At 59.3% G+C, this 15,804-nt stretch overlaps 5 protein-coding genes across 5 annotated transcripts; 2 read left to right on the forward strand and 3 right to left on the reverse strand.

The window, feature by feature from the left end:
* Positions 1 to 1,911: 1,911 nt before the first annotated feature.
* J7T54_006198 (uncharacterized protein) lies at positions 1,912 to 3,862 on the reverse strand (the record flags this gene model as incomplete). Its single annotated transcript, XM_051504872.1, has 2 exons — positions 1,912 to 3,420; positions 3,560 to 3,862. 2 exons carry the CDS (start codon positions 3,860 to 3,862, stop codon positions 1,912 to 1,914), a joined length of 1,812 nt encoding a protein of 603 aa, XP_051366715.1.
* A 253-nt stretch (positions 3,863 to 4,115) lies between these two features.
* On the forward strand, positions 4,116 to 6,149 carry J7T54_006199 (crooked neck; the record flags this gene model as incomplete). Its single annotated transcript, XM_051504883.1, has 1 exon — positions 4,116 to 6,149. One exon carries the CDS (start codon positions 4,116 to 4,118, stop codon positions 6,147 to 6,149), a length of 2,034 nt encoding a protein of 677 aa, XP_051366716.1.
* Positions 6,150 to 7,332: 1,183 nt separating this feature from the next.
* Positions 7,333 to 9,465, reverse strand: J7T54_006200 (uncharacterized protein; the record flags this gene model as incomplete). The annotated part of the gene is made up of 1 exon (XM_051504894.1): positions 7,333 to 9,465. The coding sequence occupies one exon, from the start codon at positions 9,463 to 9,465 to the stop codon at positions 7,333 to 7,335; it is 2,133 nt and encodes a 710-aa protein (XP_051366717.1).
* Positions 9,466 to 11,346: 1,881 nt separating this feature from the next.
* J7T54_006201 (uncharacterized protein) lies at positions 11,347 to 11,973 on the forward strand (the record flags this gene model as incomplete). Its single annotated transcript, XM_051504905.1, has 3 exons — positions 11,347 to 11,408; positions 11,480 to 11,647; positions 11,721 to 11,973. 3 exons carry the CDS (start codon positions 11,347 to 11,349, stop codon positions 11,971 to 11,973), a joined length of 483 nt encoding a protein of 160 aa, XP_051366718.1.
* Positions 11,974 to 13,361: 1,388 nt separating this feature from the next.
* J7T54_006202 (La domain-containingfamily) lies at positions 13,362 to 15,700 on the reverse strand (the record flags this gene model as incomplete). The annotated part of the gene is made up of 2 exons (XM_051504916.1): positions 13,362 to 14,357; positions 14,408 to 15,700. 2 exons carry the CDS (start codon positions 15,698 to 15,700, stop codon positions 13,362 to 13,364), a joined length of 2,289 nt encoding a protein of 762 aa, XP_051366719.1.
* Between the last annotated feature and the right edge of the window lie 104 nt (positions 15,701 to 15,804).

The raw sequence follows: 15,804 nt of genomic DNA on the forward strand, positions 1-15,804 counted from the left end.
ACAAGGGTGGCTCCAAGGCTCAAGCCTCCAACAAATCCTGCTGGTCAGAGGTGGCTCCCGCAGGCTCCATACCCCGGAAACGACTCCTGGTGAAGCTCTGTTGGAGACAGTCCTGGCCCGCCTGCGTCAATAATTCTCCTGTGAGATGTTTCGAATGGTAATATCAGGGCCGGCGAGGCACCGGCAGCCCTCGCAGCAAGCAGGCTCTGCTAGGAGTGACAGACCGCAACGTCCAGTCGTCCTGCTTGCTGCCCAAAGCCCCTTTGGTCAAATTCGGCCAGTCGACCATCTCGATGCGGCGTTGGATGGCATAATGATTGCCTGATGAGCAGTGCATTGCTCGCAGAGAAAGGTTTTCCCAGGCGCTAACGGACGTGATTTGCTTGCATTCGAATCCCTGCGCGTGGTGCTGACCGCTGCGTGCGCGGTCTGCGATGCACCGAGGGCATAGGCGATCGCAGATGCACTGCATCGTGCGATCACGCTTTGCGAGGGCAATCGACGATAATAAGCACCTCGGACTCAAGCGCAACGCGAGCGCCCCACCCGCCGCCCACTTTCAATCCGTCGCGCGCTGAGTTGACCGACCGACGGACCTACAAGGCACGCTCCGGAGGCGGGTTGGACCCCCGTTGTCCTGCACTGCTCCGTCTCTTTGTTGTTGCGGCGCTTGATCCCCTGTCTGGCTGGACCCCTTGACGGGGCGGTGGCTGGGGCTGTACGGATACGCACGGAGTTGAGTCAACCCTTTGTCATTTTGGGCCGAAGCTGTGAGCTGTTTGGCAGATTTCCAGCGCCCCGTCCGGACCCTTCGAACGTCGACGGCACCCACAGCGACGTCATCCCCCAGGGCAGCAGCACGACAAAGTTGAGGATCACTGAGTATTTTCTACTACGTACGGGTACGGAGTACTAGATAAGTTAAAAGCCCTGGCGCTGAATCGTGATGGAAGCATCTAGGGAGCTCAACGTTGACCAGCGGTGTGATGTGCGTTCGCTCATCACCAGGGGACGGACGGCCCAAGTTTTCTTGATCTCAAGCCGTTCGAGACAGAACGATGGGAAAGCAACCATGACTGGGTCGGTAGAGGGTGGAAAAGACCTTTTCGTGTGTCGTGCCATGACTATCTTATGGCATTGTGATCAATTGATTGTCCATCCGCTAGAACCGCATTCCTCCCTCGAGAACCTGTGTAGATCTCGATGGATGACATGGCTGTCTCAGCCATACACCCTCGTCCTTCCACACGTCCGGACAGAACGCTTGAAATTTACCTGTCGATCTCGTCGACTTTCTACGTAGCCGAATGAGAGCCTGTGGTAACTGATCATCCCACTCTCCGCTTGTCGGCACGCACGGTTGACATTGGCTCGAATTCCATATCGTATCATGGAATTTGCTAGAGGCGGTGCAGATCGCTCCTCTATGCGTCAGCTGAAGGTTGCTGATTGCTGTGTAAACACCCATCGGTTCACATGTCCGTAGTACGTACACGTGATTGAAGACGCACTTAAACGACACTTGCAAGTGGAAAGACAAGTAATGAAAATAAAGAAAAATAGCAACCGGGTATTTGAGCCAGGATAGCATATTCGCAGCTATTGTGAACGAGGTTCATGGTGGATGAGATACATTGTAGGGTAGGCTGTTGTCGCAGGTAGCTCTGGTCATGTCTGTGTAATTGAAACCACCCAACCTGGTCAACAACGTCTCATGGCGGTATGCTCACTGAATACAATAACAGTGATTCAGATAGTAAAGTAAGGCCATTTATAAGCATCTATGCTGTAATGCGCAGTACGTTGTAGTTGTATGCCTGCACTGCCGAATCAACGCCCCTGCGCCCTGAGAGATGAATACAACACCATCCTTTGTCGCCAAACCACGGTATTAGTCCCTCGTCCATACATCTATTTCCTGGAAGGAGGCGGCCCCATCTTCGTCGCGCCAGTATCGACCTTTTTGGCCTGTGGCAGATCCGGCACCTTGAACCCCCCCGACGAAGACGACGACGAAGAACCACCACCGCCCGCCTGGGTGAACGTCCCGCCCTTGAACCACTTGTCCTCCTCTGCTTTCCGCTTCCGGCTCATCTCCGCCTGCTTCTTGGGATCGACCAGCTCGAGGCCCTGCACGGGTGTAAACGCCAGGGACGACGCCGTGCCCGCCGAACCGACGGTGCTGCCCACGCCCGACGACCGCAGACCCGAGCCGCCAAGGGCGATGCCACCGTTGTTGTGCTGGCCAAAGCCGCCAATGGACGACGCGGCGCCATTGAGGGAGCTCGCACCACCCCAGCCCTTGTGCTTCTGCCCCAGTTTGGCGCGTGTCCTCTGGTCGATCTGGAGCCCGCGGATGCGCCCGTCGTTCTGCTGCCCAATCATGCCCATACCCACCGTGCCATCACCCGTGCCGAAGCCAGCCTCCTTCTCTTCCTTGCCAAAAGCCATGCGGTTCTGCGCCGTCCTGAGGTCGGTCATGGCCACGGCCTCCTTTGCCTTGCGCGCGCGACGACCGCCTCGCTTGCGGGCGGGCTTGTCGTCGGGCACGGGCAGCGCGCGGCCGCCCTTGTTCTCCGCCGGCTCGGTAAGTTTCTCGAGTCGCTTGAGGGAGGCAGCCTTGAGCTCTTCGCCCGTCGCGCCGTCGGGACTGGAGTGGATGCGGTCGACGCGCGCCGCCAGGACCAGCTTTGCGGCGACGATGCGCATGGCTTGCTTCTTGAGGTCGCTGGGGATACCGCGGATCATATCCGAGTGGTAGAGGAAGCCTTGCGATCGCACACCAATGTTCGTGGCGAGACCAGCCTGGCGCTTCTTCGAACCCCACGAGGGGATGTTGCAGGCTGGCGTTTTGGATAGCCCGGTCAGGCCACCGGCCTGATTGAGCATCTGAGCGGCGGTGAGGGAACCGATCAGGGCCGTGAGGTTGGGCGCAAATACGGTCATGCGCGACTGGACATATTCCGTCAGAATATTTTTGGCCCTGTGAAGCGCAATGACCAGCTCGCAGCCCTGGCGCACGCGCGCGAGCTCCTCGGGCGACATCTCCTGGCCCTTGGACGTGGTGGCTTCCACTGTGACGACCATGACGGTGGGCCCGTCGAGGACGGACTTGAGCGTCACGCCCAGTGGATTGTCGGTGGAGGACTGCAGCTTCTTGATGGTCTCCGAGTCCATGGGTCCGTTGCCCAGGATCATGACCACCTTGGCGTACTCCAACGGGGTCGTCACCAGCCGCTCGAGCTCGGGGAAGCGTGTCGAGTAGTGGTCGCGGTTGAACTTGTGCACCAGAGCCACCTCGCCGTCAATATGCGTCGACAAGCTATTCGACTGTGTCAGGAGGTGATACTCTGGGTGGTCTTCGATGTTGCCCAGGTTCGTGGTCTGCGTCGCCGCTTGCGCTCGGTAGTGCTCGATTTTCTAAAATAGTGTAAAGGGCGTCTCGTCAGGGCTCTATTCCTCATAGGGTCTGATGTAAACGAATCGTCCACAAGGGATGTTCTGGGGGCGGGGGGGAGAGGCAGTCGGGGGCAGGCAATGCAATGGAGGAGAGACCAACCTGTAGAACCGGTTCCAGGGTCTGCATCAGACTCGCGACGCTCCGCACGTCCTTGACGCCGCCGAGCTCCATCTTCTCAATCTTGGCCATCTTGACCTCGTCGTCGTCCGCATCGTTCATCTCCTTGTCTTCGTCGTCCGCGCCGTTGGGGCGCGCGTGGGCGCCATCGACGTCCATGGCATCTTCGCGGTCGCCGTTTGTCTGGGGCGCGTCATCGTTCTTGAGACCACTGTAGGGCTCGTCCTCGGCCTCGTCGCCCGAGCTGGCAAAGTCGTTGAGCAGGTCCTCTGCGACCGTCGACATGATGGTACGTAGTGTGTGATGCGCAGTTGGGAAAGGTGACAGGAAAGATTGATGGCGGGATGCACCAGGCGTGGAAGGTGAGGCAAGGTCAGGTACTTTTCGGCTGGGGTGCCTTATCGATAAGGCCAGCGGACGACGAGGCTCCGGCCGGATCGCGTCGCCCAAAAATCATCCATCACCAGAGCCACCACCACAACCACCACCGACAAATACCCATCCCCCCACGCGCATCATACCGGTGCACGCACCCATCATGGAGCTCTCAAGAGGCCCTCCGCGGGTCAAGAACAAGGCCGCAGCGCCTGTCCAGATTTCCGCCGAGCAGCTTCTCCGCGAGGCTGTCGACCGCCAGGACACTGGCCTCCAGGCCCCGACAACACGCTTCGCCGATCTCGAGGAGCTGCACGAATTCCAGGGCCGCAAGCGCAAGGAGTTTGAGGACTATGTTCGACGAAATGCACTCAATCTCAACAACTGGATGCGCTACGCTGCGTGGGAGCTGGAGCAGAAGGAGTACGCCCGTGCCCGATCCGTCTTTGAGCGAGCGCTGGACTCGCATCCCAACTCGGTGCAGCTATGGATCCGGTACATTGAGGCGGAGATGAAGAGCAGGAACATTAACCACGCGCGGAACCTCCTGGACCGTGCCGTGGCCCGATTGCCGCGCGTCGACAAGCTGTGGTACAAGTACGTCTACATGGAGGAGATGCTGGGCAACATCCCGGGCACGCGCCAGGTCTTCGATCGCTGGATGCAGTGGCGACCCGACGAGGCGGCGTGGAGCGCCTATATCAAGCTGGAGAAGCGCTACGGCGAGTTTGACCGGGCGCGCGACATCTTCCGGACGTTCACCCTGGTGCATCCAGAGCCGAGGAACTGGATCAAGTGGGCCAAGTTTGAGGAGGAGAACGGCACGAGCGACCAGGTGCGCGACGTGTTTGGCGATGCCGTCGAGGCGCTGGGCGACGACTTTGTGGACGAGCGCCTGTTCATTGCGTACGCGCGTTTCGAGGCCAAGCTCAAGGAGTACGAGCGGGCGCGCGCCATCTACAAGCACGCCCTGGACCGCCTCCCCCGGTCCCGCTCCATGGCCCTGCACAAGGCGTACACGACGTTTGAGAAGCAGTTTGGCGACAGGGACGGCGTGGAGGACGTTGTCCTGTCCAAGAGGCGGCGATACTACGAGGAGCTGGTCAAGGAGAACCCCAAGAACTACGACTCGTGGTTCGACTATGCGGGCCTGGAGGAGTCGTCCCGGGACGCCGATCGCGTGCGGGACGTCTACGAGCGCGCCATTGCGCAGGTGCCCCCGACACAGGAGAAGCGCCACTGGCGGCGGTACATCTACATCTGGATCTTCTACGCGCTCTGGGAGGAGACGGAGGGGGCCGACGTGGAGCGGGCGCGGCAGATCTACCAGACCTGCCTCGGCCTCATCCCGCACAACAAGTTCACTTTTGCCAAGATCTGGCTGCTGGCGGCCCAGTTCGAGATCCGCCAGGGCGAGCTCACGGCGGCGCGGAAGCTGCTGGGGCGGGCCCTGGGCCAGTGCCCCAAGGACAAGCTGTTCCACGGGTACATTGACCTCGAGCGTCGGCTGTTTGAGTTTGTGCGCTGCCGCACGCTGTACGAGAAGCACGTCGAGTTCAACCCGGCCAACGCGACGACGTGGATCCGCTTCGCCGAGCTGGAGCGCGGCCTCGACGACCTCGAGCGCGCGCGGGCCATCTTTGAGCTCGCGACCAGCCAGCCATCGCTCGACATGCCCGAGCTCTTGTGGAAGGCCTACATTGACTTTGAGGAGGAGGAAGGCGAGTACGAGCGCGCGCGCGACCTGTATGAGCGCCTGCTCGACAAGACAGACCACGTCAAGGTCTGGATCAGCTATGCCCACTTTGAGATCAACATTCCCGAGGACGACGAGGCAGACGAAGAAGAAGAAGAAGAGGAGGAAGCACCCGTCAGCGAGGAGGCCAAGGCGCGCGCGCGCAAGGTCTTTACGCGCGCGCACAACCGCCTGCGCGATGCCGACCTCAAGGAGGAGCGTGTCACGCTGCTCAACGCCTGGCTGGCGTTTGAGCGTACGCACGGCACGGAGGAGGACGTGGAGGGCGTGCAGAAGCAGATGCCGCGCAAGGTCAAGAAGAGGCGGCGGGGCGAGGACGGGGACAGCTGGGAGGAGTACTTTGACTACGTCTTCCCGGCGGACGACCAGCAGGCCAAGGGCATGGCGAGCATCATGGCCATGGCGCAGAAGTGGAAGCAGAGCGGGGGGGAGGTGTCGTGAGGGGTGGGCTGGGCTTATCGTTAGTCTAGAGAGGATGAAGCGTGTATGTTCAACAGCTCAGCATATCCTGCGTTTATCGTCTTGCCTCCCCAGTTCTAACATGGTGTGATGATGTCTGTGATGGCGCAGTGGAGGAGGGAGTGAGTGAGTGAGCCGACAACGCGGACGGATCGCGCCGCCCACGACTGGGAACCGCGAGACCGCGATCAGGGGTCCAATACTATGAGTCCAATCGCAAGAAGCTAAGCTACTTGATTTGCTCCTAAATAACCAGCCAACACATCCATCCACACCCGGGACAAGTTGAGAACCTGGAAGCCCAGAGGAGCATGTGGCATGACATCATCCCGGCCGACTCCCTCCCACTGGACGCACACCGCATTCCACGATAAGGTACGGAGTACCTAACACAGTATCGCTAGATCTCAACATAAGAAGCCAGTCAGTCCAAGTACCAGGCCGTCATATCATCAATTCGTATCGTTACGTGTCGTGACTCTTGTCTACTTTGCCGTTGACCACAACATGGCCAAGACGCAACAGCTCCCCCCCCCTTCCCCCCGTTTATATCCCACGAGAACAAATCCAAACATGAACCACACCCCGGCACCGCCAAGCGGACGGACGAGGCACCGTCCTGCCCCTCCCTACGTTCGGAGTACATCGAATCGAGATCCCTCCTCCTCTTGATGCAGCACCCTCGGGATCGGAGAACGTCTAGCGCACCCCAAGCCACTGATGCTTGCCCGCCGCCCCCTTTCCTTGTTTCACGATGCCCATTCCTTTTTGTCGTGCCGCATATGCTGCACGATCCCGTGTCGTCGTGACACGTCCCTCCAATCGACCATAGCCCTAGGGCAGACAGGGGTTGGTTTGCTTAGTAGCGGCGATCTGTGAACAATGTAGATTCTCATTAGTTATCAGTACAGTAGCAGAGAGGGATAAGAAGAAAGGGCAAGCAGAAGAAGAAGAGGTCAATGGATGGATGCATCGCAGTCGTCGCCACAGCCAGTCACCGTCTATCTTGTTTTTTCCTTTTCTGCGCCAGATCCACGCAGTACTTAGTGCACCAGCGCAAATGACCCCCTTTTCCTCGTCCAGGGGACTCCTCCTCATGTCGTGTAATGTCGTTGCTCATCAAAGTCGTCAGGCGTCATGCGTCGGAACTAGGCGAGAACCCGTCTCACCTTGCACGGCCGCTCATGGAGGGCGCGGGCAAGGTGTTGGAACGATACGGATTCCCGTCGTAGTACCACGGCTCGTCGTCGTAGTAGTCATCGTCCGACTCATAGCCGTCGTCGTAGTGGCTTCGTCGGTCGGAGGTCGCCCAGCTGTCCGCCCGTCCGCGAGGGTAGCCGCCAACGCTCTGGTGCCTCTGGCGCCTCTGGAGGCGCTTCTCGTGCCGGCGCGCCTTCTCCTCCTGGAAATGCTTGCACTCGTGCGACATCTCCTTGGCCTGTTTGAGCTCGTCGACGGCGCCCTTGACGCCCATGGCGGCGATGCCGATGGATGCCGCATCCTGCATCATCGCCTTGGTCTTGAGTTTGCGCGCCTCGGCCGGACTCAGACGCCCCTCCCGCACGGCCTTTTGCCGCACGGCTCTCTTCTCCATGCTCTGGTACACCTCATGTGCTGCGTGGACCGTGGCGACGGCTGCGAGACCCGTTTTGAGGATTTGCTTACCTTTCATTTTCTTCGCCTGCTTCTCATCGTCCGACGAGTCTCCTAGGTCCGACTCGGACGTGTAGTCGGACCGGCCCCCTCCCCGTCTGTCCCGGCGTCCGCTGCGGTATGAACGCTCATCGTCGTAGTAGTCGCGCGCTTCACCCCCGCGGCGCGAGCGAGGGGCATCGTCGTACATGTCATCCGAGTAGCGTCGCGCGCGACGCGAGGACACCCGGTCATCAAAGTCGTCCTGCGTGCGACGGCGGTCGTCATCGGCGGCAGCGCCGGCCGCTGCGCTGCCAATGCCCAGCTTGGCCAGGCTGTTGCGAGCCTTGTCCACCACGCTGCGGCTGCGGCTCCGGTTGCGACGGCGGTCAGGCGAGCCATCTCGCGAGTAGTAGTCGTCGTCGTCGTCGCCTCCTCGGCGGCTGCGTGACCGCGACCGCGACTGGTGAGCGTCGTACGCCTTCTTGGCACCGATAGCACCGAGACCGGCGGTGGCGAGGGCGGCCAAGCCAGCGCCGCCACCGCCATCGTGAGAGCGGGAGCGGGAGCGGGCCCGCGAACGTGAGCGGCTGCGTCCTGTGGCCTTGTCTTCCTCAATTTCATCCTTGGAGCCGTTGACGAGGCGGTTGCCGACCAGGCCACCAATGACGGACTGTACCATGCCGAGCTTGCCATGGTCCGCATCCTGCGCCGCGTCGACGGTGGCTGCGCCGGCCGCAGCCGTCATGACGCGCTTGGCCTTCTCGCCCTTCCAGCTGCCAGGCTCCCTGGAGACGCGGAAGGCCTCGGTGGCGCCGGCCAACAGAGACGCCATGGCTGCCTTTTGCATCTTGTTGGCGCCGTCGCCGCGAGAGCGCGAGCGGGACCTCGAGCCCCGACGGCTGCGTGTGTCGGACCGGTCGTCCTTATCGCCGCCCCCCGTCAGAGACTTGACGGCGGCGCCGAGGCCGGTGGCCGCCAGGGCGCTCTCCAGGAAGTTCTTGTTGCCCTTCTTGTCGTCGTCGTCGTCCGAGTAGTATTCGCTCACATGGCCGTCGCGGCCACGGTGCAGGATGTAGGTCGCTTTCTGGTCCTTCTTGGCCTGCTGCTTGTTGTAGAACTCGGCGCCCTGGTAGGCGGCAAAGGCACCGACACCAGCGAGGGCCGCGGACGAGAGCATGTTGCGCTGGACGTCGCTCCTCTCCTCCTTAGCCTCGTGTCGGTCGTAGAGTTCCTTTCCACCGGCCAGCAGGGCAGCACCGGCGACGGCCGCCATGATCTTCTCCTCCTTGGACATGGCCTTGTGCTTGGACTTGCGCTCGCGGCCCCCCTCCTCGTAGTAGGAGGGCGTGCGGCTGCCCATGCCCCGGCGCGAGCGACGGTCGTAGTCGCGGTCTCGGCGGTAGTCATCGTAGTAGTCATCGTCGTAGTACGGCTCGGCCGAGCGGGCTCGCCGAATGTCGCGGCTGCCGGAGGGTGGCGGGAACTCCCTGCGGATCTCCTCGACGGAGAGGTCACTGTCCTCACGGCGAGGCTCGCGTGGGACAAGCTCGCGGTGCGATGTGCGCCATTCGCGGGTCTCGAGATAGCGAGGGTCACGCTCTTCGCGGCGCTCCTCGCGAACGTACCGGCGGGGATAGTCCCGCTCGTACTCGTAAGCTGACATCCGATGTGGCGTTCTAGTTCGTGGTGTCCAGATATGTTCTTTGTAGATGTGTACGGTATATACGTACGTACGTAGGTGCTTGCTTGGTTGAAAGGAGACGGTCGGTGTAGAAACGCAACGACGATCAAGTAAGTCTGATTGCGGGCTATGCAAGAGAGAGAAATGATGCAAGCAACCCTTTGGAATATGTCGAGCAGGATGACTGCACTGGACTGGAAAGAGGGCAGCGCCAGGCCCAGGCCCCAGCTATGGTAGTCTCGGTAGACTAGACCAGGGTAGATGCAGGTCAGGAGGAGGGCTTATTGGCGGGCTGACCCACGCAACGCAAGCAAAGTACATGTACAGGTAAGCAAGGCAATGATGCTGGAAGAAGGAGAGCAGAAAGAAGCACGTCTATGGGTGCCCAACAGAGGCCTGGCTTCCTCCATCAGGGCACTGTCCCCTCTCGCGACAGTAAACCGGGCCGAATGATGCTGGAGTCTTTGCGTGCGAACGGAGAGGCAGAAACTCCGAGGCCAGAATGATGACTTTGACGGGCGAAGCGGGGCAGCAACGACGTAATGCGAGCCACTTGGACCGATGCGAGACTGGCCATGGACCAACGACGAGGGCGAGTGACCTCTCCAGCCTCCTTCCCTGCACCTGTACCAGTACGTGCGTTTGTAGGCGCCCTTTGCTGAGACAGAAGAGTCTCGATGCTCTCTCTGTCGTGAGGTGCCCGGCATTCCCCTGCTGGCCTGCATCCACACGCCTCTCAGCATGTCAATATTGGGCACACTGTCCGTCGGGACCAAGTTCGAACGAGTCTTGTTGGGCCGTGATCACGGCCATTGGGCATGGCGCATTGGGCGCGAAGCCGGCGCGGTCGCAGCCTCGCAGGGACTGCGGCGGTATAATTCAGCCTGGACCGTGTATTACGTGCCGTTGTGCCACAGACTGACTGGCTGCAGTAGTTCTTGACATGGCATTCATCAATCGGCAGCGCGAATGTGAAGAACTTGCATCACTACCTCTGCCCAGCCAGTTCCCAGGCGTCTTAAACGGCTGCGCCACAGCTGACCCCGCCCAGCCACACTTTATGACATCACATACCAGGTGCCTGGGGCCACCTCACCTGTGAGATTGCAAGCCAGAAGCTGCCAGTGCCAAGCTTTCCGAGAGCTGCCTTTCTGGGCTGCAACTTACGTGGCGAGCATTTGACTCTGACGACTCCGTCAAGTCTGATGATCATCACCACGGACGGGGCAGATACTTGAACAGGCTGCCGCTCAAAGGATCCTCCCTCTCCTCTCCTCTCCTTCCCACATTGACATGACAGGAAGCCCAGCATAGTACATGTACGTCCCTGACTGGCACAGCCAAGTGGTCCGACTGTGCGCACGGCGTGAAAGACCCTCAACCCAGGCCCAGGCGTCCAGGCCACTGCAGCCGGTAAATACTCTCCAGCCCGCACTGCGATGTGCCGTTTCAGAGTCTTCGCTGCCGTAAAGTATACCTTGCAGCCTTCCTTTCTCAGCGAATCCCCACGGTAACCAATGCACATCCCCTCCACGCAATTCGTTCGTGAGGGCGATCGCTGGGGCGCTAGCACCGCCCGTCCAAGTCCCGGCCAGCCAACAACAGGACACACGTCCTACGCTCGGCTTCCGACGTTGCAACAACAGACAGGTCCTCGTATATATGAATAGCAGTGCTTGTCCACATAGCGTGTGCTCCCTGCTTCCCATGTTCATCTCACACGACTAACGTTTTGTGCTCTCGCTACCTTATCTGCTATTGTATCCCCATCCACCCACTTCCGTGTCGAGGACGTACACTACCCCAGATCTTGGACCCTGAATTCACGTATACAACCACCACACGCATTCAACGTCACTCATCATGCGTTCCGCTCTCTTCGCTACTGCCTCCTTGGCTCTGACAGCCTCGGCTTCCAAGATCAAGTAGGTATCCCTCGAAATGGGTACCCATCCACCTTCAACCTCTTCAAGCTGACAGTCGTTCCATCTCCCAGGCGCCAGGGCGAGTTCACCCTCCCCGTCGAGCCAAAGACATGGACCTCGGACGGCGTCGTCCACACCGGCCTCCCCCTCGGCACCTTCACAGAGACCAACACCAACACAGATGTTTACGTCCCTTCCATGCCACTCGAGACACCCACCACCATGTCAGAGGACACTCCGTAAGTCCCACACATCTATCCATCCATCCCAATCCACCAGTCCCCAATGCGCTGACATGACCAATCCAACAAGGATCGTAACCGTCACCACCCCTGCAGAGACAGTCACCTTCACGACGCCCATTGGCAGCAGCAGCGGCACCACCGTCACCGAGACGGACGCCGCTACGGAGACCGAGTCGCCCACCGAGACTGACGAGGACGGCAACCCTGTCGAGACGGACGGCGGTGATGACGAGGACCAACCCGGCGCAGCAGCCCTCGCCAGGCCCTTTGCCGGTGCTCTTGGCGCCATTGCTGCTGTCGGCATCGCCATGGCCCTGTGAGGCACTCAGCAACGTAGTAATAGGCACCAACATGGGCCAACCACTGGAATAAAATAGGAACAAGGAGGGGCACCTGGAGGAGTTCACTCATTTCCCGCTGTGTTAATTAGCATCCAAATCATATAGCTTTGAGTTACAATTGGCTTCTCATGTACGAGTTGACACAATTCACACATATCCACTCGTCGTCGTGCACATGTCTTGTTACACTATGTAATAGTCTTTATTTCTTTTATGTACCGCAAAACCAAATGGTAAATCAAAACGCGGAATCCCCTTGTGCCTGAACTGACTGGACCCCCTGTGCCTCGGTATTCGTACAATGTCTCTCGCTGAGTATGATAGACGGGGAGAGAAAAGAAAGGGGGGAGGATGCCGGCCAGAGAGAGAGAAGGAAGGGAAATCATTGTCCATCATCTATGTGCAATTGCAATGCATAGTAACCAAGCCTGAGAAAGAGAAAGAGGAACAGCCTTTCCGATCCTCTGGAAGAAATTCAACAAGCAGGAAATGCCACTTTTTTTGGGGGGTTTGTTGGAGTAGAAGCCCTGGTTGATGCATCCGAGACAGAAAGGTCCCTCCTCGCACAAGAGTTGATGCTTTCCAACAATAATCCGCCCTTTTTGTTTTTGCTGGTCTGAAAATTTTGAACTCCGGTGATGGAATAGGCCATCATGGATGTCTGCGGAAAAGAAATGGAAAGTCTAGCATGGCGGCCGTAAGCACGCACTCGGCCAATGCTGGGATGTTGACAGAAGCATCGGTGAAGCAACCAAGCAGCATTGATCAAGAGGTCAAGAACAGACGCATAATAGGCTGTAACGGCAGACAAATTCTCAAGCCAAGCGCCGTGCATGCTCTTCTCAATCGCCCGTTTTCTTCCCCTGTTCCATACGCTGTAAGCCTCGTCCACATGGAGACCATCTGTTCCCTCTCGGGAACAGACAGCTCCATGCGTCAGCTGACAGCGTCCAGTTCTGCGCTCTGACAACCAAGTCACCGTGGCAGCTCGGTCTGTGTCAAAGTTCCGGGCCCATCCTGGTCGTGCAGTGTCCATTGTGTGAGCACACGCGCTCTCAAAAGTGGCCCATATATCGTCATTTTTCCCGAATCGCTGAAATTAAAAGCAATACCAGTTGTCCAGCATGTACACGAAGCTCGTGCAGACGGACACGGCCCGCCAAACCCGTCGCGGCGCTGGTATCATGTCGTTCGTTCGTGTGGTGTGGTCTGGTCGCCATGATCACAAGTCCAAGACCGTACTTTCCGCCCATATGTCACAAAATGCCGCTGCAAGAACGAATTGAAAGTAGATGTACGGCCAAAGTTGCTTCGTGAGAGTCTGCAAAGTCACCCTCAATGTATCACACCGCAAGGCGAGACAACGCTCATGAGAGCCCGGCGGCTTGGGCGTTGTCATCGTGGGCAACACCATTGACGGCGGCAGCCGACACGTGCCCGTTCGGCAGTCCGGCAGCTTGAGCGGGTGCAAAGTCGGGGACCTCGGCAGAGAGCTGCGTGGCAGCCCCGTTTCCGTTGGGCATGCCGTTCGCCATGTTGTAGCTCTGCGCATCGGCGAAATGCTGGTGGTACTCTTGCTGCGAGCCCATGCCGTAAGGTGACTGCATCCCGTTGAACTGACCCTGCTGGGGGTACTGGTAGGCACGGCTCTTGTAGGTGACCTTGGCTGGGCCATCCGTGCGGGCCAGCTCGTCGCGCTCTTGCGTCGGAAGGACCCAGGTCTGCCACCCGTCGCGACGGCGAAGACGTTCAGTACCATCCGGCTCGATGATGTAGTCAATGACTTCTGACGTCTCGCAGACAGCGCGCACAATCGAGATGTCCGAGGCAATCTCCCGCATGCGCTTGAATGCAGTGATGAAGAGGAGCGGGACGTAGCCTTGCCCGTCCATATGCCTGCGCAAGAAAACATCCTTGCACAGGTTTTCAATTGAGAAATAGTACTCGATCTGCTTCATCAGCACGCCGGCGAGCATGGGGTCCACGTATGGCGTCTGCGGGTAGGCCACGGCGGACATGGGCATCTGGTAGTCATAAGGAGCGTAGTGCGTCTGCACAGGAGGAAGACGAGTACCACCGTTGGGAAGCGACATGCGGTGATAGTTGCTACCACCACGCGCGCCACGGCCGCCGCGCGACGCGGATGGCATGTACATCTGACCCTGGCCGTGTCCATTGCGAAGAGGAGGGCTATAAGGGCCGGATGTCCGACCAGCCACGTTCCCGTTGGAGAACGACGCACCCGCAGCGTTCGACGTGCTCTGGTGCTGTGAGTGTCCGTTCACGTTGTGGTGACCACCCCGACCACGGTATCCACCACGGCCGCGCTCACTGCGCGGTTCGCGAGCGGCAGGCTGTTGCTCCTACATCAAATTAGTATTGCAAACGAGAAATTGAGATATTGGACACTTACTGTTTGCTGGCTTGATGCGATGTCCTTAACACGGTCTCCGGCGGTGTTGTGGGCAGGCTTGCGCTGCTCGCCGCGAGCCGGAGCACCTTCAGCGGGGGCACGCTTGCTGGCGGGTGGCTGGGAGGAGTTGCGACCACCAGCGCTAGATGCCTCCCTGGTGCGATCTCTTGTCTCGGTGGACTTGGTCGGTGTAGTAGCGGTGGCCTTCTCACCAGCCTGAGCCGCAGTGGAGGACCTGCTGCTACCAGTGCCCTTGGCGCCGCCACGAGGCTTGGAGCCGCGCATCTGCGGGAGCTGCGTCTCAAACGCAACTGTTGGCACGTAATCGTACTTGACCCACTCGTTCTTCTGGCGAGGCTTTGGTGCGCTCTCGTCCTTGACTTCCTTGTCGGCAGCCTTTTCAGCTGCCTTCTTCGGCTCCTCAGAGGTGGCAGTCTCGGGCGTTGGCCAAGAGACGGCATCAGCTACCGACGGAGGGACACCGGCCTTAGGGTCACGAATCTCACGGATAGGAACCCGGTTGCCACGGCTGCCGTTGCGCTCCGACTTCTCAGCAGGGCGCGGCGCAGGCTTGACTCCGTTGGCATCGGAGAAAGTGGTCTTGGTATTGCTGCTGTTGTTTGCAGCGGGTTTGGGGTCGGCATTCTGGTCAATGGGCGCAGAGCTTGCCGTGGCTGGCGTCTCCGACTTTGGTTTGACCTGCGCAGCTTTCCTTTGCTGCCAGATGTTGACTGTGGGGATGGGTGCCTCGGAGAGTTCGACCTTGGGTGCCTCGGGCTCGTCTTTGCTCTGCTCTGAGCTGGGAGTCGCATCGCCGGCCTGCTTCTCTGATGGCTTGCCTTTCCTGCCTTTGCGCTGCCTCCTCGAATCCTGCTCATCGACTGAGCGGGTAGCCGCGCTAGACGATCGCGCACTCTTCTCTGCCTGTCTCCAAGGCTGATCTAACCGGCTGACCTCTCCATCGCGCTTTGCCTCTGGGCGCTTCTCGGGGGCGGACTCGGTCGTCTGGGTCTCGCTAACGGCGGAAACGCTCTCATTATCATGCCTCTCGGCGCTGGTTGTGGAGGTATCGGTAGACGGCGCTGAGTGTGCCGTTTGGCTGGAGGGCTCTTCCAAGGTGGAGGGTTTCTCCTCGACCGGAGCACTGGGAGCGTCGTTTGTTCCGTTCATTTCTGAGGTAGCCGACTGATTCGCGGCTTGGGTTTGCGCTGGTGTGCCCTGGCCTTTCGCGGCTTGAGCATATGAAAACGAGGATGCAGAAGCCATCTCGGAAGTGGATGAGCCAAAGCTCATTTCAAAAGGGGTATCGAAAGGTGTTGTGGTAGAAATTTTTGGTCGTGTGTGCGAATAAGAACCAATCGTCCGAACTCAAAACCAGACCGAAGACGGATCCGAAA

The sequence above is a fragment of the Emericellopsis cladophorae genome (assembly GCF_022114955.1).
Source record: "Emericellopsis cladophorae strain MUM 19.33 chromosome Unknown NODE_1_length_1489480_cov_119_871856, whole genome shotgun sequence".
Taxonomy (NCBI): domain Eukaryota; kingdom Fungi; phylum Ascomycota; class Sordariomycetes; order Hypocreales; family Bionectriaceae; genus Emericellopsis; species Emericellopsis cladophorae.